Below are 25,629 nucleotides of genomic sequence, written 5' to 3'. Positions count from 1 at the left end.
CCAGCTGGGAAGCTCGCCCTGACTGTGGGCGCCAGGGGGACACAGAGCAGGACGGCAGACCTGAGCGGGGATCTGAGGGTCACCGGCCATGACTCTGAGGGGCCGAGTTTTTGCTGAAAGAACTTTAGCGGGGGCTGAGCAGAGTGCAGGGAAAGAGGCGTGACCCCCCACCTCCCTTCCCCCACCTGTGGTACAGCTCTGGGCTGGAAGTCGGCCCGGGCGGCAGGGCCTGGCGGCGCTGGGGATCCAGCCTTCAGGCCAGGTGGGGGCTGGGCAGAGTGCAGGGAAAGAGGCGTGACCCCCTACCTCCCTTCCCGCACCTGTGGTACGGCTCTGGGCTGGAAGTCGGCCCGGGCGGCAGGGCCTGGCGGCGCTGGGGATCCAGCCTTCAGGCCAGGTGGGGGCTGGGCAGAAGCCCCGCCCAGCGAGAGCCAGCCGCGCTGAAAGAGGAAAGATCCAAGTGAGGCCTCTCTCTCTCTCTCTCTCTCTCTCTCTCCCCCCTCCCCTGCCCGGGGTGGCGACCAGGGGGTGCCCAAGCAGAGCGGAGGCATTGGAAGGAGAGAAAGAGGCCGCCTGCCCCTCCTGTAAGCTGCAGGCACCACCCCCAATGCAAATGTTTGAACCATCCCGACTGGACCCGACGTTCCACGGAGCCCAGAGCCCTGGGGAAAGGGAACGCAGCCAGAACAAGCACATTCTAGTGGCGAGTGGGAAGCAGAACCAGCCTCTGGGCTGGAGAAGCCCTGCCCACAGAACCGCCCACAGAACCGCCGGGATCCCACCCTTCAGGGCCTCAGCCAGGAGGCCCAGGGCCAGGCAGAGAGAGGTTCACATTGGCCTGCTCCAGAGACCTGCCCAAGAGGACAGGGACCCACACACCGAGGGGCCAGATCCAACATTGGAGGAAAATCCAGTGAGCTCCATAAGTAGCAGATCCAAGATATTTTCTTCGTTGTGCTGGTTGTTTGGGTGTGTGTGGTTTTTTAATTTTTATTTTTTTATTCAATTTTTTTCCTTCTTTTCTTTTCCTATTTTTTTACTTTCCTATCCTATATTTTATTCAACTTAGCATTATTACTTTCTAAAATTATTATTATTTCAGTCATTATTTTCTACCTTTTATTTTTTATACTTACCCTAATTTCTGGTCTCTGCCGTCTTTGCTTTCATTTTTTTTTTTTTCTCTTCCTCTCCTAACTCTTTCCGTCTCATGCCTTCTAGTATTCTTCGTGTGTGTGTGTGTGTGTGTGTGTGTGTGTGTGTTCTGTTTGCTTGTCTTTTAATCTTTATATTGAGGCTGGTGCTTTTATCGTTGCTGATGTAGATTTTTTTTAGGTTCTTTTTGATTTGGTCTGGTCTTGCCTTCCTTACTGTCATATTACAAAGAATTTTTAATATATTTTTATTGATTTTCAGAGCAAGAGGAAAGGAGAGAGAGAGAGAAGCATCGATGATAGAGAAACATTGATCAGCTGCCTCCTGTATACTCCCCACCAGGGACGGAGTCCACAGCCTGGGCATGTGCCCTGACCAGGAATCAAACCGGTGACCTCTTGGTGCATGGGTCGATGCTCAACCACCAAGCCACACTGGCCGGGCTAAAAAAAATTTTTTTTTTCTCCCTCTTCTAATTCTTTTGGTCTCGTGCCTCCTAATATTCTTTGTGTGTGTGAGTGAGTATGTGTGTTGTTTGTTTATCTATAATTTTTTTTTTTTTTTTTTTGGTGGTACGTGCCCCTAGCAGGAACTGAACCCGGGACTCTCTGGTCCGCAGGTCAATGCTCAACCGCTGAGCCAAACTGGCCAGGGCTATCTATAATCTTTTTGTTGAGGCAGTTGCTTTTATTATTGTTGATGCTGGTATTCTTGGGGGGTTCTTTATGGTTTGGTCTGGTTTTGCTTTGTTTTCTTCTGTCAACATTTGTATAACAGTTGGCACAACAGGGTCAGGATTGAAACTAACAGTCAACAACCCTGAGGGCTGAGCCCACCCACAAACGGAAAACAGCAGTCAAGACCCAAATTCAACAGGAGAGCCCACATAACCCACACAGGGTCATTCCTAGTGCACCCAGCTCAGAAGATCAAGGGGACTGCCCCACTGGTCCCACGAGAAGAACCCCACACCAAGACTGGACGGCATAGCAGTCTTATCTGATACACACTGACCTGCCTTCACATCCCAGTGCACCTCACCTGACCCCAAACTACCTACCTGGCTGCTAAGATGGCGAGACAAAGAAACAACCCTCAAATAAAAGATAAGGAGAAATCACCAGAAAAGGAACTAGACGAAATGGAGGAAAGCAGTTTGTCATATAAAGAATTCAAAGCAATGGTTTTAAGGGTGCTCAAACAACTTAGTGAGGATTACAAGCAACTTAATGAGAATTATGAAGAGCTCAGTGGAAACTATACCAGCATAAAGAAAGAGGTAGAAGCTATGAATAAAAATCAAGTGGAAATGAAGAATGACATAGCTGATGTAAACAATACCCTGAAAAAATTTAATATTGAATTAGAAGAACCTGAAGATCGAGTCAGTAAGTTAGAAGACAAGGTAGGGTGGAAAAAAACAACAACAACCCATCCAGTTAGAGTAGCAGATGGAAAAAAAAAATTAAAAAGCAGGAGGAGGATTTAAGGGAGCTTTGGGACAAAATGAAAAAAAGTAACAACATTCACATCATAGGGGTACAAGAAGGAGAATAATCAGAGAAGGGAATCAAGAAACTGTTTGAAAAAATAATGACAGAAAACTTCCCTAACCTGGTGAAGGAAAAAGTCACACAAGTCAAGGAAACACAGAGAGTCCCAATCAAGATGAACTTAAAAAAGACCCACACCACCCTGGCCGGGTTGGCTCAGCAGTTAGAGCATCGGCCTGCAGTCCACAGAGACCCAGGTTCGGTTCCCATTAAGGACATGTTTTGTACTTTGGCCGCAGTTTGTCCCTAGCCCTGGTTGGGTCGTGAGGGTGGCAGCCACTCGATGTGTCCCTTTCATGTTGATGTTTCTCTCTCTCTCTTCCCCTCTCTCCCTCCTGCTCTATCTGAAAAAAAAAAAAAAAAGACCCACACCAAGACACATCATAATTAAAATGGCAAACATTAAAGATAAACATTTGCATCTTAAAGGCAGAAAAGAGAGACAGAAAGTTACCTGCAAGGGAGCTCCCATTAGACTGTCAGCTGATTTCTCAATAGAAACACTGCAGGCCAGAAGGGAGTGGCAGGAAGTATACAAAGTAATAAAAAGCAAGGCTCTGAATCCAAGACTACTCTATCCAATAAGGCTATCATTCAAAATTGAAGGTGAAATAGAGAGCTTCGCAGGCAAAACAAAAAACAAAAACAAAGAACAGCTAAAGGAATGTACTACCACCAAGCCAGCACTGCAAGAAATGCTGGAAGAAGAAGAAATAGAGAGAGAAACACATGCATAAAGAATTAAAATGGTGCCCTGGCCGGTTTGGCTCAGCGGTTAGAGCATCAGCCTGCGGTCCGGAGAGACCCGGGTTCGGTTCCCGCTAAGGGCACGTACTTCAGTTGCAGTTTGTCCCCGGCCCTGGTTGGTCATGCGGGTGGCAGCCACTCGATGTGTCCCTTTCACATCGATGTTTCTCTCTCTCTCTCTCTTCCTCTCTCTCCCTCCCACTCAATCTGTACAAAAAATGGAAAAATGTCCTCGGGTGAGGATTAAAAAAAAAAAAAAAAGAATTAAAATGGCAGCAAATAAGTACCTATCAATAATCGCCTTAAATGTAAATGGCTTAAGTGCTCCAATCAAAACACATAGGGTAACTGAATGGATAAGAAAACATGACCTACCCTGGCCAGTTTGGCTCAATGGTTAGAGCACTGGCCCCCAGACCAAAGCACTGCGGGTTTGATTCCGGTCAAGGGCACATACCTCTGTTGCAGTTCAGACCCTGGCCCTGATTGGGGGTATGGGGGAGGCAACCAATTGATGTGTCTCTCTCACACTGATGTTTCTCTCTCTCTCTCCCCCCTCCCTCCCACTCTATCTGAAGATAAAAACTGGTGTAGCAATACTCATATCTGATAAAATAGACTTCAAAATGAAGGCCATAATAAAAGACAAAGAAGGTCACTACATAATATTTTTAATATGTTTTTGTTGATTTTTTAAGAGAGAGAGGAAGGGACGGAGGGAGAGAAACATCGATGTGAGAGAGAAACATCAGTCAGCTGCCTCCTGCAGCCCCCTACTGGGATCAAGCCTGGAACTGGGAATTATCATTTGTCTTAGTTCACTCAGTTATGTTGAAATAACTTTCTAGGACCAAGATGGCAGGGCTCTTGCCTGGGGTGCTGCATCAGCAAAACTCAGGTAACTTCCATGTGCCTTTAAGGCAGGGCTCTGCTCGACGGGAAACGCAGTGTGTCCAGTCAGGCGAGCCCCAACATCAAGCCAGCGCTAGGCCTTCTCACCCCAAACAAAGTAAAATGTGTGGCCCCAGCCAATAAGATCTTTTCTGTTTGTCTTTTCCTTGTTCCTTATTTATTTTACCCTATAAAAGCCGCCTGGCTTCCACCTCATTTTGCATTTCTCCAAATGGAGACTGTCTGTTTCATGAAGTGCTATGAAGTTTGTTTTTGTCACACCTAAATCGTATTCTTTCATCTTTCTTTTCTTTACTGATGTTAGAGAGAGAGAGGACGGGAAGGGGGAGAGAGATAGAAACATCGATGAGAGAGAACATCGATTGGCTGCCTCCTACATGCCCCCCCCCCCCCCCCCCCCGGGGATCAGGCTCACAACCTGGGCATGTGCCCTGATCGAGAATGGAACCAGCGACCTCTTGGTGCATGGGTTGACGCTCAACCACTGAGCCACACCGGCCGGGCTAATCTTTTTTTTTAAACAGCATAGTTAGCATAATGTCTGCAAGGTTTACTCATGTTGTAGCATTATCAGAATTTCATTCCTTCTCAAGGCTGAGTAATATTCCACTGCATGTCTATTCCATGTTTTATTTGGCCATCCTTCCATTAGTGGACATTTGGGTTATTTCTACCTTTTAGCTACTGTGAAAAATGCTGCTATGAACATGGATGTGCACATGCCTGTTATAGACCCCACTTTCAATTATTTGGGGTGTGCACCCAGAAGGGATATTGCTGGATCATATGGTAAAGCTATCTTTACTATTTCTAGTAACTGCCATAGTGTTGGCAGTGACTGCACCATTTTATACCCAACAAGCAATGCACAAGGGTTTCAATTTCTTTACAATCTCACCAACACTTGTTACTTCCTGTGTTTTGTGTTTTTTGATAATAGTCATCCTCATGGGTATGAGGTGGTATCTCGTGGTGGTTTTGACTTGTATTGCCCTAAATGATTAGTGATGTTGACCATTTTTTCATGCGCTTACCGGCCATTTGTATATCTTCTTTGGAGAATTGTCTGTTCAAGTCCTTCGCCCATTTTTTTTCAATTAGGTAGGTTGTTTTTTGTTGTTAATATTTTTTTTGTGTAGACCTGGTGCTGGATGCTTATTTTGCATGGACCAGCTATTTGTGGGATTCAAATAAGGATGAAGCCAGGGCTGTGTTGTAGGCTAGCAGAACTGTTCTTTCTGACCTAGGGGCTTCTACTTGAGTTTTCTGTCTTTACTTCTCCAAGGAAAGAAACTGGTCAGCTTTCAAACTGTGCACAATGCAGGCTGATTTCTCTTCTCTGTCTCAGGGACAAACTGCACCCTACAAATATGACTGTTCTCACTATGTTCATCCTTTAGTCCTGTCTTCACTGCTTCTTGCAACCAACCCAGATTAGTGCCAACCCACACACCTTATTCTTACTGTCTGGAGAAGGGATTTCAGTTTTGCACTTTGCGAATACCCCTCCCCTTGAAGAGGGGCTTTCCCCCTGAAATCGGTAGCCATTGCCTACTTTTCCTGAAATCTTCAGTTATCATCTTCCTTTCCCCTTCTCCTCCCAAAGCCTCGCTCATTCCCAGTGCTTTTGGCATCATTTTAACCTACTTTTTCTAGCTTCTAATAGATGGTACTTGTATCATTTTTTTGTTGCTATTGGATAGTTGCCAAGAGAAGAGAAACTGATCATTTGATCCATTCACCTTCACCCCAAGAGTTCACACAAAAAGTTCTGAGCATCATCATATTATAATGCAGACGGGAACCAGACGTGACATCAGAAGAAACAGACTTTAGTTTCCTCCCTCTACCTCTCCTACCTCCTGGACAACTTCCTCTGACAGTCTTTAAAGGATTCCCCTTGTTCCTCATTCCCTCCACAATCCTGGCACCTCCCAGGGTTCCAGCCTCATCCCTTTCCCACCAAGTTCATGGTCTTCATGGGTTTTACATGTTTATGAATTCCCAGGTCTGAGTCACTAGGTCTCAGCCACTGCCGCTCTGAGTGACAGCGGGTCTGTTTTCCTCTTTAGAGGTGAAGCTGCCTCCCTTCCGGCCCAGACCCATCATCACCGCAGAAAGAGAGGCACCAAGGTGACCCGAGAGGCACCAGGCCCACGGCACCAACTGGGATCCTCTCAGGTAACCTCCTCTTCCCTTGGCCAATTCTTTTGACTACAGTTCACAATCTCAACCTGCAACAGGTGACCCTACAGACTGGGAAGTGACTCGGGGCCCTGAATGTGGGTGATCCCAGTTCCTGAAGTGAAGGTGAGGGTCTAAGGTTCCCATGAGACCTGTTCATACTCCTCCTACGATTATAGGCATCTCATCCTGGGTCTCTTAGTTACAGAGACCGTAATTGATGCGCTCCAAATCAGAATACATATTCGGATGACCCCCTCTGGCCCCTGGGACTGTCAGCTGGCAGGCTCGGAGGTCAGGCTGGAGGTTATCATCTGCTTGTGCCATCAGGACCCCTGGAAGTCCCTGAACTTGGCCTTGGTCCAGCCGCACCCCTCACTCCGTGTCCTTGGCAGAGAACACAGCCTCGGAAAAGCAGGACAGCACCTCTCACCTCCGGGGCGGTCCTGGGTCTCTGCAGCACAGTCCTTCGGCAAAATGGATTTAATTATGTGACTTAATCCAAGAGAGTCTCTTCCTCCCGCTAAACCCGAACCCAGACCCCAGAAGATGGGCCTCCAGCTGATGAGCTGGGGGGGCCCAAGGGAGAGATGTGGGAGCAAGATGGACCAGCTGGGGCGGTTCGCCCCTCCCCCGGGGAGGAGAGGACAGAGAAGAGGGGGCCGCCTGCGTTGCTGTGCGGTCCTTGGACACAAGGGGACCAGCCTGTACCAGGCGTGCCCCTCGGCGTCAGGGCACCTGCACCGAGCAGAGGACGATGCCCCTCGGGAGGAGGAGGCCGGGCAGGCCAGAGGAGGGTGACGCCTTTCCAGGTCGCGTGATATTCTGAGCTTTCCCAGGAGAAGATTCACAACTGACTTCAGAAAGGTGATGGGATATGAAACGTGCTGATCCGTGAGAGCAGCTGTGAAAGTGATGGAACACAAGGCAGGGTTCTATCTGCCTCCAATCCCAGGTCCAAATCGCCAAGGCTGGACAGTCGCCTAAAATTGGAAGGAGAGCCAGCACGACTGCGCATGCGCTGGGCCTGCCCCGCCCCCCCGCCCCCCCCCGCCCCCCCGCCCCCCCCCCGCCCCCCCCCGCCCCCCCCCCCCCGTCCCCCCCCTTCCCTCTGCTTTGCGGAGCCTAGTCTAGTCCACGCCCCCGTACCCCTCTCCCAAATAAAGTGGAGTCATCCCCCCAGGATCTATCCTAGGCCAGGACAGGGGGGACAGCCAGGCATGATTTTAAACATATAAACTTAGTATCTAATGTGGAGCCTTATCTGATGTGGCCTCCGTATGACCACCAGCTACCCTGGGGACAAGGCCGCAGACATTGCCACCTGCAAAGGCAGCGCGTGCGCGGCCCCTGGTCACGGAGCCTGTCTGCGTGGAGTATGAAAACAGGGCCAAGAAGTAAAAATTCCTGACCTAACGTGACGCGAATAAAAGTGGAACAGTGACAATAAATAATAATAATTGGCATTAATAGCATTAATAAGTAAAGAGTATCAAATTGAGTAAAAATCAGATTTGAATAATTCTCTGCTAACAAGGGGTATCCTGAAATAAAGATTATGCAAAGGGCCCAAATAAGCTTAGAAAAACGTGCCCCATGTAAATTTTTTAAAAGATGACAGTATTAATATTTAACATGACTTCTGCTTGTCTGCGTGCCCAGCAGCATCCCCCACTACGCTTTCCTGCACAAGTTGGCGATTTGATGAAAAAAGAATGAGTACTGAAGATCTCATTAATTCTTTGGTTTTTATTATGAAAGTAACATGTTTGGTGTATCTCCTTCCAGAATGTTTCCCTAGTCCTCTACCACATATATAATACTTATGAAAAATGAAGATCATCTCACCCCCCCTTTTAAAATATTTTTCTTTAGTGGTTTTAGAGAGAGAGGAAGGGGGAGAGAGAGATAGAAACATCGATGAGAGAGAACATCGATTGGCCGCCTCCTGCGTGCCCCCCACTGGGGATTTGGCCCACAACCTGGGCATGTGCCCTGACAGGGAATCAAACCATCGACCTCTTGGTGCGTGGTCAACGCTCAACCACTGAGCCACACTGGCCGGGCACCCCCCCCCCCTTGTAACTTTTTTGCCTCCTAGGTCTCGTTCCCAGCCATTTTGCATAGATTTGCCTCATTCTTTCTCACATCTGTAAGACTATTTTGTATTGGTGAACTTTAATGCAAATGGTCCCCCTACGTGGATATTTTCAGATTGTGTCCACCTGTTTTCACCACTTCAGGGAACTGACAGACAGCCTTACACGTTTCTCTGTGTACACGCGACTGTATTTGCGTAGGATGGACGTCTGGGGGGTGATGCTGAGTTCCAGGCATGTGTACATTGATGTCCCATGATTCTCTAAATCGTCCTTCCAAAAGTGTTATATGCTGTGCTCCAGCCAAATGTCTGAGAATATACACACCCCTCTCAGCAGCCCAGGGCAGTTCTTTCATCCTCTTCCTTTTGCCAAAGCGATCACTGAAGTGGTATCTCCTTGTGGTCTACGTTTGCATTTATTTGGCTACTCATGATGTTAAACCTCTTTTCATGTTTTGTTTTGTTTTTTAATTTTGTTTTTCTTTATTGATTTGAGAGAGAGAGAGAGGAAGGGAGAGGGAGAGAGAGATAGAAGCATTGATGAGAGAACATCGATTGGCCGCCTCCTGACGCCCCGCACTGGGGATCAGGCCCACCACCCAGGCATGTGCCCTGACCGGGAACTCAACCAGCGACCTTCTGGTGCATGGGTCGATGCTCAGCCACTGAGCCACACTGGTCGGGCCTCTTTTCATGTATTTATTGGCCATTGTATTTCTTCTTCTGTGAAACATCTTCTCAGAGAACATAAATTCTTGTTTACAGAAAAGGAGAGCCACGTGCAGTTTGAAAGAGCAGGGATTTTGTCATTGCTTCTTTAAAAAAAAAAGTTATGTATGTATGTATTTATTTATTTTTTAAATTCTCACCCGAGGACATTTTTGCATTTGTCTTCAGATAGAGCGAGAGGGAGAGGGGGAGGAAGAGAGAGAGAGAGAAACATCAATGTAGTTGCCACCCACACGACCCCAAGAGGGGTTGGGGACAACTGCAACCGAGGTACGTGCCCTTAGCGGGAACCGAACCCGGGACTCTCCGGTCCATGGGCCGACGCTCTACCCACTGAGCCAAACCAGCCAGGGCTGTTATTGCTTCTTAAGTCTTCAAAGAAGAAAAGATGTGGGGGAGGGTAGGAGAGACAGGCTTCGGGCTCCAGGATGAGAAATGGAGTCATGTTTATTACCCACATTAAAATTTTTATTTTTTAAATATGTTTTTATTGATTTTTAAGAGAGAGAGGAAGGGAGAGAGAAACATCAGTCAGCTGCCTCCTGCATGCTCCCTACTGGGGATTGAGTCTGCAACCTGGGCATGTGCCTTGACTGGGAATCAAACTGGGACCTCTCAGTTCATGGGACAATGCTCAACCCACTGAGCCACACCCACTGGGCCACATGAAAAACTTAAAAAAATTAAAGGCATCCCAGGAAGACATAGCAAACCTAAAGAAATCTGCAAATTCTTTTAAACTTTCAGAAAACAAGCAATTTTCATGTCATATCAATTGTTCCAGAAACAGAAATATGTTATTGTGCATATTCTATGATAGTAAATCACTAATAGTAAATCTTGATTATCAAGAAAGCAAACTGTAGCTCAATATCATTTATGACTCTAAGATGAACACTGATTACAATAGTAGAAAATATAAATCTGTAACATACTGATACAAAAATCTGCAATGATCAAGTGTGGTTTCCACAGAATATAAGAATAATTCAATATATGGGAATTTATGCACATAATACACTATACTTGCGGGATAAATAAAAAAGGAAAATGATGATAATCTCATTAGAGTCTGAGAATTCAGTACCTAATCCTAATAAAAATACATTAATATAGAAATAAAACATACTGCCTTATGAGAAAGAGTGCTTTTTGTAAACCAACTGCCAGCAGTAAAATGCTGGAGTCAATTCCATAAAATTAAATAATTTAAGAATTCAAGCTAGTAAGGCATGGAACCAAAGTAAGAAAACTAAGAATTGAAAGAAAACAGGACAGAAAAACCAACATTACATATTCATGAGTTATTCATTCAATCACTATTGCAATTAGTAAGAATTCAGTGAAGCACAGAGGAATATTAAAAATGAAAACGATTTCTGTCGAGTAACCAAACAAGCTAGAAAACACAATAGTAAAAGATAGTAGGAAATAATGTCAGCAGGAAATGTGAAGAAGTGACAAATCATACTTGAAAAGAAAAGATGGAGTCCCTGAGCAGCTGTATCGCATCGCTGGGTAGGAAGGAAGGCAGCAGACCTTGGATTTAATGAGGATCTCTCCTGAGACCTTCTCAAAGGCACATATTTGTCAACAGTGTAACAGCAAATAACTTCTTCAAGTTTAGCTAGAAATGCTAGCAGCTCCCCAGAAGCCAGAAAGCAGAGGCTGAGGTGAGAGCCAGTCCCTCGCCCGGTCGCTGGCCAGAGTGGAGACAGCGACCGGGACAGGGTCAGTGCCATTATATGAAGGACTCACACGGTGACAAAACCATGAAGACCCCAGTGTGTCACAGCAAGGGAGTGTTTCAATCAACATGAAGGCAGGTTCCGTCTTGATGAAAGAGCAGAGTCATCAAAAATAATCGTATGAGAACGTGGACAATATGGACAATACTTGTCTTATACTATTACATTTTAAAGCAACAGACGGTGATAGCACGTGATAAAAGCCATGTGAACAAGAACATGCATTTGAAAAATAACTCGAGGTAAATGAATAAAATCAACAGTACTGAGGGTAATTTTTGTCAAATCAGACTGAAAACATATTTAAAGTGACTTTCGAGCAACAAAAACAGCTGCAGCATAAGAGTCTCTAAAAGAGGGTAACTATGCATCTGCGGAGAGGAGGGGAAATAATTTTCCCCCTACCCTTTTGAGTTCTTATCTGAGACCCCTGAATAAAGGACAGAATAACCAGAGACAAAGAAAAGTTCATTAACACATACTTCTCATGTACAAATAAGGTGGCTTAGAATCCAGTCTTACATACCATTGTAATGGACAAAGAGGAGGGGATGCCGGCCTCTTAGGGGAGTAAATAATTGCTTTAGGAAAGATGAATGGACCCTGAAAGAGCAGAGGGGCGGTAGGATCATTTCTGACAAAGTGTGTTTGGGTGTGGTGTCGACTTCTGGTCTCCTCCCCTGTGACAAGCGTAGACCTTCCCTGGTTGACGAAACTCTGGGAAGAGGACCTATCAGCTGAGCCCCTTTTGCAGGCCCTGTTTTTAGGCAGACGAGGGGAATTCAGAGAAAGCCTCCCTGCATTGCTGTTTTTCAGATGCTCAAAATAATCAATACAGCAAAGTGGCGTCTTTGGGGTGGCATATTCCACTACCTGGTTAAACAAATAACTAAGCAGCCAATGAACTCCTCGTCTGCAGGGAGGCTTGAGCAGAGATGGGACAATCCCGCCGGGACTGTGGACTATAGCGGCTGGACAGACTGAGCGCCCAGTGCTGGTGGAGTTCTTAAATGAGCATCTGCACGAGTCATGCGACCTGGAGTTTCCTGCCCTTTCAGGACAGACATAAGCCATTCTCCCTAGCCACATCCCTGGCCCAACTCCCTCCACTGTTCCCCATCCCTCCCCCACAATTTAGATTCCTCCCCACAGCTCCCGTTAACCCCGAGATAACTCAAAACATCATCCTTCCTGTTGGCTGCTGACCTTGTCTAAGTCAGGTCGCTTCCAGTGTGCCTGCCCACGTGTTTATCTGCCCTCCTCTGGTGAAGGCACAGAGATGGTGTTTCCTTTCTCGGTGGTGAGGTACAACAGAGGCTCTGGGAAGCTGGAGTCCTAGGTTCTGTCAATCGATGGCTGTCAGCACCAATTCAGCACCAACAGGAACCCTCAATCTTGGGGTGCAGTGTAGAAGGACACTTCATTCTGTGCAAAACCGCTCAATTGCACAGCTGTGAGGCAGCCCTGGCTGGGGCCAGGCTCCTCTCGGGCTAGACATCTTTCCCCGCTCTGTGTCAGGCTGCCCGTGCTGTGCTGGTCTGCTCTGTGCTCACGGTCTGCTCAGTTCTGTGCCAGTCCGCTCTGGCCCGCACTGGGCAACGGCAGTGTCTCAGCTCAGCTGGGAAATCGGTGGAGAGGGACAATACACTCCCGGAGTTGGGGGAGGTATCTGGCTTATATAAACAGAAGTCCCGCCTCTGGTCCCTGATTGGTCTGTTCCCATGCAAATAAGGACTCCAAATCCTTGCAGTTTGATTGGTCCAAAAGCACCAATTGACTGTTCTGATTGGTCAAAATAGAGCTGCTGTCATTGGTCAGAGCTGCACAGCGCCCATTGGATGGGGAAAGCCTCAGTCCTGGTGGAAATAGGATTCCAGGAACTCCTCTGAGAGGGCGGCTCAGGCCCAGAGATGGGGGGGGGGGGGGGGCTCCAGCAGGCCCTCAGGCAGGCTTCTCCCTGACTGCAGTTTGAGCTAGAGGCCCCCGTGTAGGAATGGCTGTTAAACTGTTTTGTTTTTGTTTTTAATTTGGACCCACTTACTCACCAGGGGCCTGTCTTAGTAGGTGTCTTCTCTTTCAGAGTCCACAGTTCTGTCCCTAATTCCATCTCTAGCCGGCTTGTAATCCAGGTTGTAAATCCCCCCGCCCTTGGGGCCAGCTTTCTCCTGAGAGAGGGGTTGGACTCAGCGATGGTGAAAATGTGGCCAGTTGCCATTACCTTCTGTGCGAGAAGCATCCCGGGCTGGCTGTAGTCTTCCTTCCCAAAGGGCCAGGTGCAGCCTCCAGCTCTCCTCCCAATGGCCTGGACGCTGTTTCCCCTCCAATGGCAGGGGACCGGGCCCCTCTCGGCATCTATGTACCAGGCCATCTTGAGGAGCCCTCCAGGTCTAACATCCCACAGCTCTGACTTAGGTGAGAAGGGGCTGAACTCCTAGGTGTGCCACGACGTCCTTGTTTGAAGGGTGACTTGATGGGGAAGGATGTCAAAGGGCCCTCCTGCTTCCCTGGGGAGGGGTCAGTTGGCTGGGCTACCTGAGGCTGCCGATGGCCTTGCCCGGGGAGCAGAGGGCTCTAAAGCCACTGTCAACAGTTCCTTTGGGGCCTTGGGACTGCTGGGTCTCAGCAGAGGGTTCCCGGGAGCCCTTCCCCACAGACACTCTCCGTATCCCTAACCCATGCCGCGTCCGCGGAGAAGAGGGACAGGAATGAACCTGGGGGCCATGCAAGTCGGATCCTTACGTGTCCCGGGACGTTGCCCACGGCACCCTGCTCAGGCCAGTGGTGTCCACTCTGGAAACCCCACCCCCCTTAGACAGTTCCCTTACCACAGTGACCCTCAAACAGAGCCTGCCGAGCTGGTGCTCCGGGAGCTGGACCAAACTGGTTCCAGGGGGAAATTAAACAGTGGAGGTCTTCTTTCCCCAAATAAGGAAACGTTTGAGTTGAATGGAGAGAATTTTCTCAGTTGTGCACTGTTTCTTCTTCGTCAATTTTTTTTCAGACCAGACACTTCTCCCCTGGCCTGTTAACGCGCGAACCGAGTAGAACCCGCTGTTTCTGCGCACGACCGCCTTCGCCTAGAATCTGCTTCCAGTCCCCAAAACACAGGGGCAGAGCGAGTGACACACAGGAGCCCTCTCCCGTGGGAGGGATATTTGTGTCTCACGGGAAGCCCCCCGATCTTTGCCTTTAGAAATGTAGGTTATTTTACCATTTTTTGAATAAATCTAATACGTACACATGATACAAAACTTAAAAAGAAAAGGGAAACAGTGACAAGTGTCCCTCGAAGCTTTGCCCCCAGCCCCCTGGCTCCTCTCCCCAGAAGCAACCACGGTTTCCAGGCTGATCCCCTTTAAACGGAAAGAGAGGAACCCAGGACCCGCCCTCCACGGGCTCTGCTCCCCTTCCCAGGACAGAGCCCTGCCCTGGCTATGGGGCCCCCACTCCACACGCATGCGCACAGATGTGTTTACTAAGATGAGCTTTGGTGACAAAAGTCAGTTATGCTTTAAGTTGTGTTCGGTTCATCCCATCGGTGTCCACAGCGTCTGGACGCGCAGAGGGGTTGAATCAACTGTGCTCCTGCCAAAAATGCTCGGTCCCGGGGGGCCAGACCCAGGGCGACTCTGATTCCCAGGGCCTCGCTCCCTGAATGTGTTCGGGAACCTAGTCTTCAGCCTCCCCGTGAGCTGCTCCAAAGCTGGAAAAGTGCTCTGGTGCTGCGGCGTCCCCAGGGTGCGGACGGTGAGCTGCCCCACCTCTTGGCAGGAGAACCGAGGCAGCTTGGGGGGTCCAGGCCCTGGGAATCTGCCACGGGAGGAAGGACTTTCTCTTAGACTTCCCGTTGTGGACACACAAGCTGGAAAGACCATCAAAGAACTTAACACCGTCGCAGGCCAAGTGGACACAACCCACGAGACGTTCACCGAGGCCAGCCTGGTAGCCAAGTCCTCAGGTGCTGTGTCCTCCGTCCTGCAGCTCCCGGGTGTGGCCCTGGTACCTGTGACAGCAGGAGGGAGTCTGATGCTCTCAGCAGCTGGCAGGGCCTGGGGGTAGCAGCTGCGGCCACAACCTTCTGACAAATGTCTTAGAAAACAGGAGAATTTGGCCCTGGCTGGTTTGGCTCAGCTGTTAGAGTGTCGACCTGCGGTACAGAGAGACCCGGGTTCGGTTCCCGCTAAGGGCATGTACCTCGGTCGTGCGGGTGGCAGCCACTCGATGTGTCCCTTTCACATCGATGTTTCTCTCTCTCTCTCTTCCTCTCTCTCCCTCCTGCTCTATCTGAACAAAAAATGGAAAAATGGCCCTGGCCGGTTTGGCTCAGCGGCCCGGAGAGACCCGGGTTCGGTTCCCGCTAAGGGCACGTACCTTGGTTGCAATTTGTCCCCAGCCCTGGTTGGGTTGTGTGGGTGGCAACCACTCGATGTGTCGCTTTCACGTCGATGTTTCTCTCTCTCTCTCTCCCTCTCACTCTATCAGAACAAAATATCGAAAAATGTCCTCGGGTGAGGATTAAAAAAAACAAAAACAGGAGAATTCGGCAGCAGGAGACAGAGCCAGAAGACGGGGGGGTGGGGGGGGGCTCTTCCTACATGCTGGGGGCTGAAGGGGGGGAGGGAACCCATCTTTCTGACGCTGGAACTGCAGCGTGTTGTGTTACAAACCGGCTGAAACCCTGAGGAGCCCCAGGAAACGCTGTGCCCCCCAGATGGCCCAGGCCCACCCCAGCTTCCCTGCGAGGCTCAGGAACGTCGTGGCCACAAGCCGGGTGCTCTTCTTGAAGGCCACAGGGGTGCAGAGCCAGGGAGAGCCCCGTTCCGGCCATGACCCGGGGTGCCCGGAGGATGAGTGCAGCTGGGGCTGGCTTCTTACTCGCGCAAGACACGAAAAGCACCCTGCAGACCTGGAGGCTCCGGGAAGAGGGGGCGAGGACGGGATGGCCGAGGGACTGAGGACACTCGCCAAGGAGCTGGGGCAGAGCTGAACCAGCTGTCCCGGCGCTATAGGCTGACCCTCAGAGGCAGGAGGAGCTCACCACTGAACCAGAAGGTAGGAGGAAGGGCAAGGCCGCTGGCCCGGTCTTCAGAATGCTCCCCCAAGGACAAGGCGGGTGCTAGAGGTAGGCGCGTCAAGACGTACACGGTCACAACCGTCTTTTCCAGAGAGGACTTTCCCATTCTCCTCACTGAAACTGGGTCCCTCCCATTATTCCCAGCATCCTGTGCTTTTCTCCCAAAGCTCTGGCCACGTGTTTCTCAATCACACGTTTGTGAGGTGCTGGCCGCGTCTCCCCGCGAGCGCGCCGTCCGGGCCGGCGGGACATGTCCCCAGCATCGCTCAGTGCTGGGCACGCAGCAGGTGCGTCACAAATGTGTGTTGAATGACATGAGCCTGGCATTTCGTGATAAAGGTGACATTTCAAATGAGTTAGGAAAGGATTTTTATTTGAAAATTAGTTTGTCTTCCTAGGCTTTCTTATTCAGAGACATAAACTCTCTATCTGTAAAAAATGACATGAAATGAATACCAGGAAAATGAAGCAAAATTCCAAAATTCATTCTTAACTCTACAGAGGGGGTGGGATGGGACTGGGTGGCAAAGCCACTGCCCGAGACCCCGGAAGGAACACAGAAGACTGAGAGGCTCATTCATTCATTCGTTCATTTGTTCGACAGATTTTAATGATGTGAGGCCTGTGACGGGGCCAGGGGTTGGAGTGTTCCCAACCTTGTTTGCATGCTGAAATCACCTAGGACGCCTCAAACACACAGATGAGTGGGCAGGTCCTACCCCAGGGACTGGGGTCTGCTGGGCGGGGTAGGACCAGACTTTGGAAATGTTCAGAGACCTCCTGGTGACTGTCTGGGACCCACCGCCTTAAGGCAGGGGTGCGTTTTTCCTGTTGCACTGCACCAGTATGCGCTCACCCCTGGGCCGTTTCTAGTCCGTCATAACCAGGGCAGACCGGGGTTAACGATGCGGCGACAGGGTCATGTTCTCAAGGGCCTTGCCCCCGCCTCCCCTGCTGACTTGGAGCACAAGCTTAGGCCAGGTGCCTGCAGGGCCTGGAGGACTTTGTGCGAAAAAGCAGTCTCCACCCTAATGGTACTTGGGGACAAACCCCTGTGGGACAGACCCCAGATAAGCCATTAAGGAGGAGGAGAGGTAAGTGGTATGATGCAAGGAGGACAGGGCCTGTGGGAGCCCTGGACAGGTGCACTCACTCCCAGGGTGGCAGGGGCTGTGCGGGAGGGGAGGGCGCCCGCGGCGAGAGAGCGGTGTCTTCCTTTCTGCTGGGGCACATGCATTCTGGGCTCTGCCCTGCCGGTCTCCCCACTGGTACCGCTGCACACGGCCCGTGTGCATTTCCAGCCGGAGGGCCCATTCGTTAAGTTCTTCAAAGCACAAGTACTATTGAGCACCTCTGTGAACCGGACCCGCGGGGCAGCCGTGCGTCAGAATGACCTCGCTCAGCTCAGCCCGGTCAGTTTCGCCAGGAAGTGACTGACTACTTCCTTTCCCTTCGCCCTCCTCGGGCAGGCCGTCGCCATGAACCTTGGTTTAGCAGAGGCAAATGCAAGTCTTCCGCTACAAAAACCTGGGCTCAGAACACTTCTGCTTGCAAAGGGGCATCCAGAAACGGTGCCAGGGGACCTGCAGCGGATTTGTCATAAGCTCCCGGGACCCCAGAATGCCTGGCCCCAGACCAGATTTACAAGAGATCAGGTTTTCTGTGTGGACATACAGGATTAGATTCCAAGAAGATCCAAATATTCATGTCAGTTTCAACTGAGGCTGAGACACATTTAGAACACATGTATTTTCCCAAATGTATATACTTACATAGCGCAATTATAACTACATGGGAAATCCCTTTGCTTTACAATAAAATATGCTCTGCTCCCCGCCTCCCCCCCTCACCTGGTCCCCAGCCATCTGTCATGCCAGTCACACCACGCACGCGGCCTGTGGTGCTCACGCTTAGATCCGATCACCATCCCTAGTGCCCAGTGCAAGGATAAGGCAGCAGTTTGAGAGGAGCCATTACTGGGAGGAAGTTGTCCCTTTATAGCAGTAGAATTTATCATTGAAAAATGGGACACCATTAAAATGTTCCAACACAGGAGACTGGTTAAATGCAAACTATTCATCCACTTAAGAGGCTATTATGTAGCCATCAAAATGATGTTCACGGGTCAGTAGTTGGATTAACATGAAAAATGTTGTCATATCAAGTTAGGTGAGAAAAGCAGAATGAAAATGATATATACACTTTCTCACCTTTTACCTAACCAGAGGAAACACACCTCTCAACACTGTGTACACACACACACACAGACACAAACATGCATACACACATATACATATACATGCACACACACACAAACACACAGAGACACAAACATGCATACACACAAACACACACATATACACACAAACACACACTTACACACATACACATAAACACATACGTACACACACATGCACAAACACAGGAAATTCAGTGAGGTCACACTGTAGCTATATTTAGAGGGAATTTGGGTTACTTTTCCCTTCTTTCTGCCTTTCTGTACTTTTTCAAGTTTTCTATTATGTGAATTACTGTCTTATAAAATAGAAAAATACATAATACATATTTACATCAAAATTAAATATATATTTTTAAAGATCAATTCACAGTCTGCTGGTCTTAATTAGCCTCTTAAATCACTGGAAGGATTAGAGTCTCCCATCACCGCTGAACGAGCCGCCGTGGAGAAGGTGTTTTCAGGGAAGACCCTGCCCAGGGTGCTAGCAAAGGCTGCCGACCAAGGGAGCTCAGTCTCTTGGGTTCCTTGACTTAATTCCAGTATGTGTGCGTGTGTGCGTGTGTGTTTGTATGTTTGTGTGTATGTGTGTTGGTGTGTTTGTATGTTTGTGTGTTGGTGTGTGTGTTTGTATATCTCTGTGTGTTTGTATGTGCGTGTGTAGGATTCCCCATACCAACAAGCAATTCTGTGACACCAACAAGATGTCTGAGAATTCAGTTAAACTCAGATATTATTCACTCCATGATCCCACAAGTTAAGGGCTCCATCCCATAAGACCACCCCCACTTCAGACACCAATCACAAGTCAGGCTGCCATCTGTGCTTCTGACAGACTGCAAATCAGAGATTTTCACAGCCCCTTCTTGAATGTGATTAATTTGCTAGAAAGGCTCACAGTTCTCAGGAAAACCATTACTCACTAGATGACTGCTTTCTTACAAAGGATATTGAAGGATACGAATCAATAGCCAGATGAAGAGATGCACAGGGTGAGGGGGTTCTGTCCTTGGAGAGCTGGGGCCTGGCACAGCGGCACATGCCAGTGTTCTGGTTCCCCAACGTGGAAGCCCTCTGAACCCTGTCCTTGTTTTATGGAGGCTTCATTATCCAGGCATGACTGACTAAATCAATGACCATTGGTAACTGATTCAACCTATGGCCCCTCTCCCCTCCCTGGAGGTAAGGGGGTGGGATTGACCGTTCCAACCCCAATCACATGGTCAGTCCTCCTGGGGAGCAGCCCCCATCCTTGGTGCTTTGCAAAAGTCACCTCATTGACATGAACCATCCATCCATCCACTCATCCATCCACTCATCCACCCATCCATCCATCCATCCATCCATCCACTCATCCATCCATCCACCCATCCATCCATCCACCCACCCACCCACCCACCCACCTACCCACTCATCCATCCATCCATCCATTCATCCACCCATCCACCCATCCACCCATCCATCCATCCATCTTTCCTTCTATCCATCCATCCATCCATCCATCCATCCATCCATCCATCCATCCACTCACCCATCCATCCATCCATTCATCCACCCATCCACCCATCCACCCATCCACCCATCCATCCATCCATCTTTCCTTCCATCCATCCATCCATCCATCCATCCATCCATCCATCCATCCATCCAGATACTTCAGCACCTACCATGTGAAAGGCACAGTTCTAGGCATTGGGGGTACAGCAGTAGATAAATTCCTGCCTGCACAGGGTTTATATTCTCATGGTGACAGTGAGAGAGACCGACAAGAAACGTAATAAATAAGTACATTATACAGCATCATATACACTAATGGACGTTGGAGAAAAACAAATCTGGGTAGGTAGGCAAGAATGCGATTTAAAGCCGGATCCTCAGGGGAAAAACCCTCTGAGAGGCGCGCATCTGAGCGAAGACACACCGGCAGCAGGGATCCGGCCCGGGCATCTGAAGAGCAGCAGCCAGCGTGGCACAGGTGACAGGCTTGCACCCTCGGGCTGCAGGGAGGCCGCTGTGCCAGGAGCAGGGCAGTGGCCCCGGGAGCACGGAGGGAGGGCAGGAGATGCGCCGAGAGGCAGCAGGAAGCTGGCGGTGCAGGGTCCCACAGGCTACGGGGGGATGTTGGCTTTCACCCTGAGTGAGACGGGAGAATGGGAAGGTTTCGAACAGAGGACTGACATAATCTAGCGTCGGTTTGAACAGCATCACTCTGGCTACTGTGTTGAGAAGAGACTACCAGGGCACAGCTATCACAGGAATACCAGTTCGCAAGTTACTGAAATAATCTTTGGCGGCCCGGATGGTGGCTTGAACCAGCGGTAACAGCAGAGGTGTGAGACGTGGTCCCACCCTGGATGTGTGGAGGTCGAGCCAAGGGGTTTGCTTGTGGGCTGCCCGTGTGGTGGGAGAGAAAAAGAAGAGTCCATTCCAAGCTTCCCAAGCTGGGGAATCCTTGCATACACTCAGATACTCCTTGACCTGTTCCCACCCTTCCAAAAAGGGAGAGTAGTCATTGGTGGTCACTACGCACCAGGAACTCCGCTAACTGCATGACCAACTGTCTCGAGCAACAATGCACGGAGTTATTAGCTGCCCAGCTCTTTGCAGACACGGTGTAAAGTGCTCTACACAGTGTCCATTTCATCCTCCCAGTCCGCTGCTGCTCCACGCTACAGGTGGGAATCGAAGGCCAGAGACGCTCACAGCTCAAGCAACGCCACCAAGGAGCGTAGAGCTGGAATCTGCACGTGTCTGTTTGTAGGCCCGAGGCAGACGCTCTATGTTTGCATAAGTGAGCTGATTCTGGCCTCGCTTACTTTGAAACTTACTTGGAGATTTAACATTTAAAACAATTTTTTTTTCTTTATTGATTTTAGAGAGAGAGAAACATCGAGACAACATCGATTGGCCACCTCCTGCATGCCCCGCACTGGGGATTCAGCCCATAACCTGGGCATGTGCCCTGACTGGGCATCAAACCGGCAATCTCTTGGTGGGTCATCACTCAACCACTGAGCCACACCAGCCAGGTGAGGAGAGTTACTGTTTTTACACGTGAACATGCACACCAAAACTAATAGTCACATTCAGTCTGTACCTGATGGCAGATTTTTTTTCACAAGTACTGATCTAAACTCTTTCAGAGATTTCTGGAGCCTTGTGATGTGTCTACAGCAAGAATCAGCCAATCACAGCCCACGGTCAAATCTGGTCCACCACCTGCTTTTGTAAATAAAGTTTTATTGCAACACAGCCACACCCATTCGTTTATGCATCCTCTCTGATTGTTTTCCTGCTCTAATGGCAGAGAAATTGTGACAGAAAACCCCGAAATATTTACTGTCTGGCACTTCACAGAAAGTTCGCTGAGTCCTGGTTTAAATGTAAGAGAAGCAACATCTGAGCATCTAGAATTCTGGCTTTCGAAATGAGACGCTGGCTGCCATCTGTGAACCAGGAAGTCAATTTCAGAATCCAGGAGGGACCAAGGGGCGACAGTGATGCTGAGAACACTTCACACTGCTCCCTTCTGGTTGCAGGCCAGAGAGCGGCTTCCTGTTGGCCTCAAGAGGCCAGTGTGCAGCTGGGCCTGGAGCTGGGCACCTTTCCCCACCCTCCCCCTCCAGGTCACCCCCCATGTCGACCTGGCTGCTCCTCCTGCAGACCAGCCCTCTCTGCAGCTCTCCCGGGTCCCCCTGGCCCCCTGGGTGAGCAGGACCTCTGCAGCTCCCACCTGTGTGCAGAGGCGAGGCTGGCTTTATTCATCGGTCCCCGTCTCCTCTGTGAAAGGGAGATTGAGAGCTCAAGATGGAGGGAGTGAAGTGAGGTCTATGCGAATACTCTGGACACCATCCCTGGTGTGGGACATACACTCAGCGATGCTCTGCTTGGGGAAGACACAACAGCACACTCAGGATGCACTTTTCCAGGGTCCCCAGTGACGAGTGTGCCCTGGAGTAGGACCCGAAAGCCGGCACCAAAGACAAAGAATCCCAAGCCCCCGGCTCTGGAGAACTTACCCTTCCTCTGGAAAGACCATTCTACGCTCTGGCTTCTCCATCTAGCAGGACATTCAAACACCAACAAGGCAGCCTGTGGACAGGAGAGACTCCTCGGGTCCGTAACTGCCTGCATCTGGCCGCCGGTCCTGTCCTTCCCCTCTGGGCCCGTTGTTCCTACTGGTCACACGGAAGGCTGGACTACTTGACCTTCAAGGCCTGCATCCAACTCCACATCCACACTCTGGTGTAAGGACAGTAGAGGACCTGGGGCCAGGAATGAAGTGCCCTCCCTCCGGTGCACGGCTGATGGCACCCCCCGGCCACCGTGTGCCAGGCTCTGTGCCAGGCCAGGGGCACGGCATGAGCAGATCTGCTTGCTCTTGCCCGGGGTCGACCCAGGCTCCGTTACTTCCCCACACATGACCGAGCCCCATGACCTCTCTGTGCCTCCGTTTCCAGAGGAAATGGGTAGCATAGGGAAGAAGCGGTCAATTTCTATTGGGTGGTTACGGGCATGTTAAGGACGTAAGGCTCCTAACCCAGGTCACTGTCCTGTCACGGGAGCCTGGCATGGTTGCTGGAGTTCCGGGCTCTTCCCCGGGGATTACAATGTTAATAACAATAGTGATACTAATGATGATAAAACATTAACTGAGCAAATACTATATGTCATATACTTCTAAGCATTTGACATATATTAACTTTTAAAATCCTTATCTCAACCCTACGAAGGAGGGGCTGTTAATATCCCCATTTTACAGATGAACATACTGAGGCACGCTAAGCAACTTGCCCAAGGAAGTGGTGGGCCGGATTTCAAATCCAGATAGGTTGGCTCTAGAGCCAGGCTCTTAAACACGTGGAAGACTACTGCCCCCCGGGGGAGGGGCGGGCCATCAGGAAGGGGTGGACTTTGTCAGCACATCCCTCTCCTGTTCTGGGCTCAGGAGCGCCATCTTCGGGGGAGCAGTGGCGCGAGAGCCTCCCCACTCAAGTCAGTGTCTGGCGAGTACATAGGGCTCTGCTGGCAGCAGCGCTGGCCCAGGAGGCCCCCGGTGGCTTCAGGTCTGCGTCTGGCCTGGAGAAAGAGCCGCACAAAGCACGGTCCCGGCCTCCAGGGATTCAAAGGGACGCAGCACAGAGCTGAGAACGGGGGATACAGTCCCCACCAGAGAGCTCGGAGGTGAAGACGTCCTGAGAAGTGGCCCGGGGAAAGCAGGGAGGGGAGGGCGTGGTCCCCCAGGTGTTAGTGTGAGAAGCAAGGGGAAGAGATGGGGGATCGTGTGTACCTACCTTGAGTCTGACCCCATTCTAGGTCCCTGATCTTGGGGATCTCAGTCATCTTCCAGGTCCTGGTGTGAACAAGACGAAAACCTTGCCCTCATGAGCTTGCAGTCCAGTGGGGGTGGCCTGGTTGCGCTCCTCGCTGCTGGTTCTAAGCCTGGAAAGACGGTCTGAGGCCAGCACTGTAAGGCGCCTTCAACGCCCGGCTGCTCACCAACAGCAGCAGGCTTCCCAGAGATGGAGCAGGAGATACTCAGAGAGCTGTGCTCAGGGAGGCGGCCTGCTGTGCTGCACAGATGAACTGGTCACTGACGCTGCGATCCCTGGGCGGGCCCGTTCCCTGCATTTCCTTTTTGGGTCTTTATTTTTTGGAGCAGTTTTAGAGCAAAAGTGAGTGGGAAGTAGAGTTCCCATGTGTCCCCTCCTCCAACCTGCACTAGTGAACCAACACTGAGACATCAAAGTCTGCCTCTTTTTTTTTTCTTTATTAATTTTTAGAGAGAGAGGAAGGGAGAGGGAGAGAGAGAGAAACATCGATGAGAGAGAACATGGACTGGCTGCCTCCTGCATGCCCCGCACTGGGGATTGGCCTACACCCTGGGCAGGTGTCCTGACTGGGAATCACACCGACAACCTCCTGGTGCATGGGTCAACACTCAACCAGAGCCACACCGGCTGGGCCAATGTCTGCTTCTTAAAATGAGCTTTTCCGTTCTCCCTTGGCAGACCTTTGGAAGCCTACAGCCCTTGAGACAACGGCAGGACCCAAAGCTGTTCCGTGTGGCCGTTTCCAGCCGGAGCACGTTAGTACCAGCTCCGGCTTCTCTACACAACGCAGACGCCGGGCGCTCACCAGGTCGCTGAGGCAGACCTCCGGGCATGCAGCCTGGGTTTGTAAATGGTGGCTCTTTGGTTGCGAAATTCCAACGTCTGGCCTAGAACTAGCTCAGAGAGTTTCCAAATTGATGCTTCATTTTCTAACGAGCTTCTGGATGGTGTGTTTCTAATACCGCTTGGCCACATGCTGGCATACTGCCCCCCGAGGCTTCTGCCAGGGCCCATAGTTGCACAGGAGCTCTGCTTCGCGGGGACGACACACACTGGGGTGGGCATGCGTGACCAGACTGTCCCCATTCCTGGGGCCTAGCATTTATCCAGGCCGGACTGTCACCTGGAGAGAGTTCCATTATCAATAACATGGAGTTGACACTTCTGCGTTGGGAGGGACCCCACGGAATGTCTGATCCATCTGAACATCCTACAGATGGGAAGCTGTGGGGCAGAGACTTGACCAAGAGCACACGGTTTGCCACGGCTCAGAAACAGAAGCCTGTGCGGTTCCTTACCATCCAGTCCTGTCTTCAAACCAAAAAGCGCGGCGCTGGTTGCCAGTGCAACAGCCTGGGAGCATGGGGTGAGGGTGCGGTCCAGGGCCCCCACGGAGCTGCCTTTCCGACTATGTTGTGCATAGTCTCGGGGGCTGAGTGTGGGCTCTTCTCAGCATAGCCCAGGCTCTGGCTGCATGTCCCGGGCTCTTTCTGTGGCATTTTCAGTACGGATTACGTGATGGGACCTCCAGCAGGTGCCCCAGCGAGGTGTCCCATGCCAGGCGTGACTCATCCGGTCCTTGGACCCGTGGAAGCTCAGGCCGGTGGGGAAAAGACAGGCACACATTCCCTAACAGTAGGCCAGCTGCTCCGGTCTTGTTTCCCAGTGGTGCCAATAGAGGGCTGCTTGCCACCCACCGACGTTCGTGTGATGAATGGGTGCTGCAGGCCTGGGCTGAGCTTGGGTCAAAGAAAAGCCTCAGCTAGAGTCAGTCAAACAGGAACAATTTTGTGTGGTGGGGATTCAAGTCAACAAAATGAAATGTATACAGAGTACTGTGTGCTGAAGGTGATGCTT

The 25,629-nt window shown here is 50.3% G+C and overlaps 1 protein-coding gene across 1 annotated transcript; it reads left to right on the top strand.

The window, feature by feature from the left end:
- The first annotated feature begins 2,464 nt into the window (after positions 1–2,464).
- Positions 2,465–24,588, top strand: APOL5 (apolipoprotein L5). The gene is given in 8 exon segments (XM_036250793.1): positions 2,465–2,543; positions 14,803–15,184; positions 15,186–15,249; positions 15,841–15,926; positions 15,928–16,064; positions 16,067–16,102; positions 16,105–16,181; positions 24,451–24,588. Coding segments are annotated over 8 exon segments (999 nt in total).
- The last annotated feature ends 1,041 nt before the right edge of the window (positions 24,589–25,629 follow it).

Source organism: Molossus molossus, unplaced genomic scaffold (genome assembly GCF_014108415.1).
Source record: "Molossus molossus isolate mMolMol1 unplaced genomic scaffold, mMolMol1.p scaffold_m16_p_10, whole genome shotgun sequence".
Classification (NCBI taxonomy): domain Eukaryota; kingdom Metazoa; phylum Chordata; class Mammalia; order Chiroptera; family Molossidae; genus Molossus; species Molossus molossus.
The sequence above is the reverse complement of the archived record's forward strand: the minus strand, read 5'-3'. Positions and strand labels throughout refer to the sequence as shown.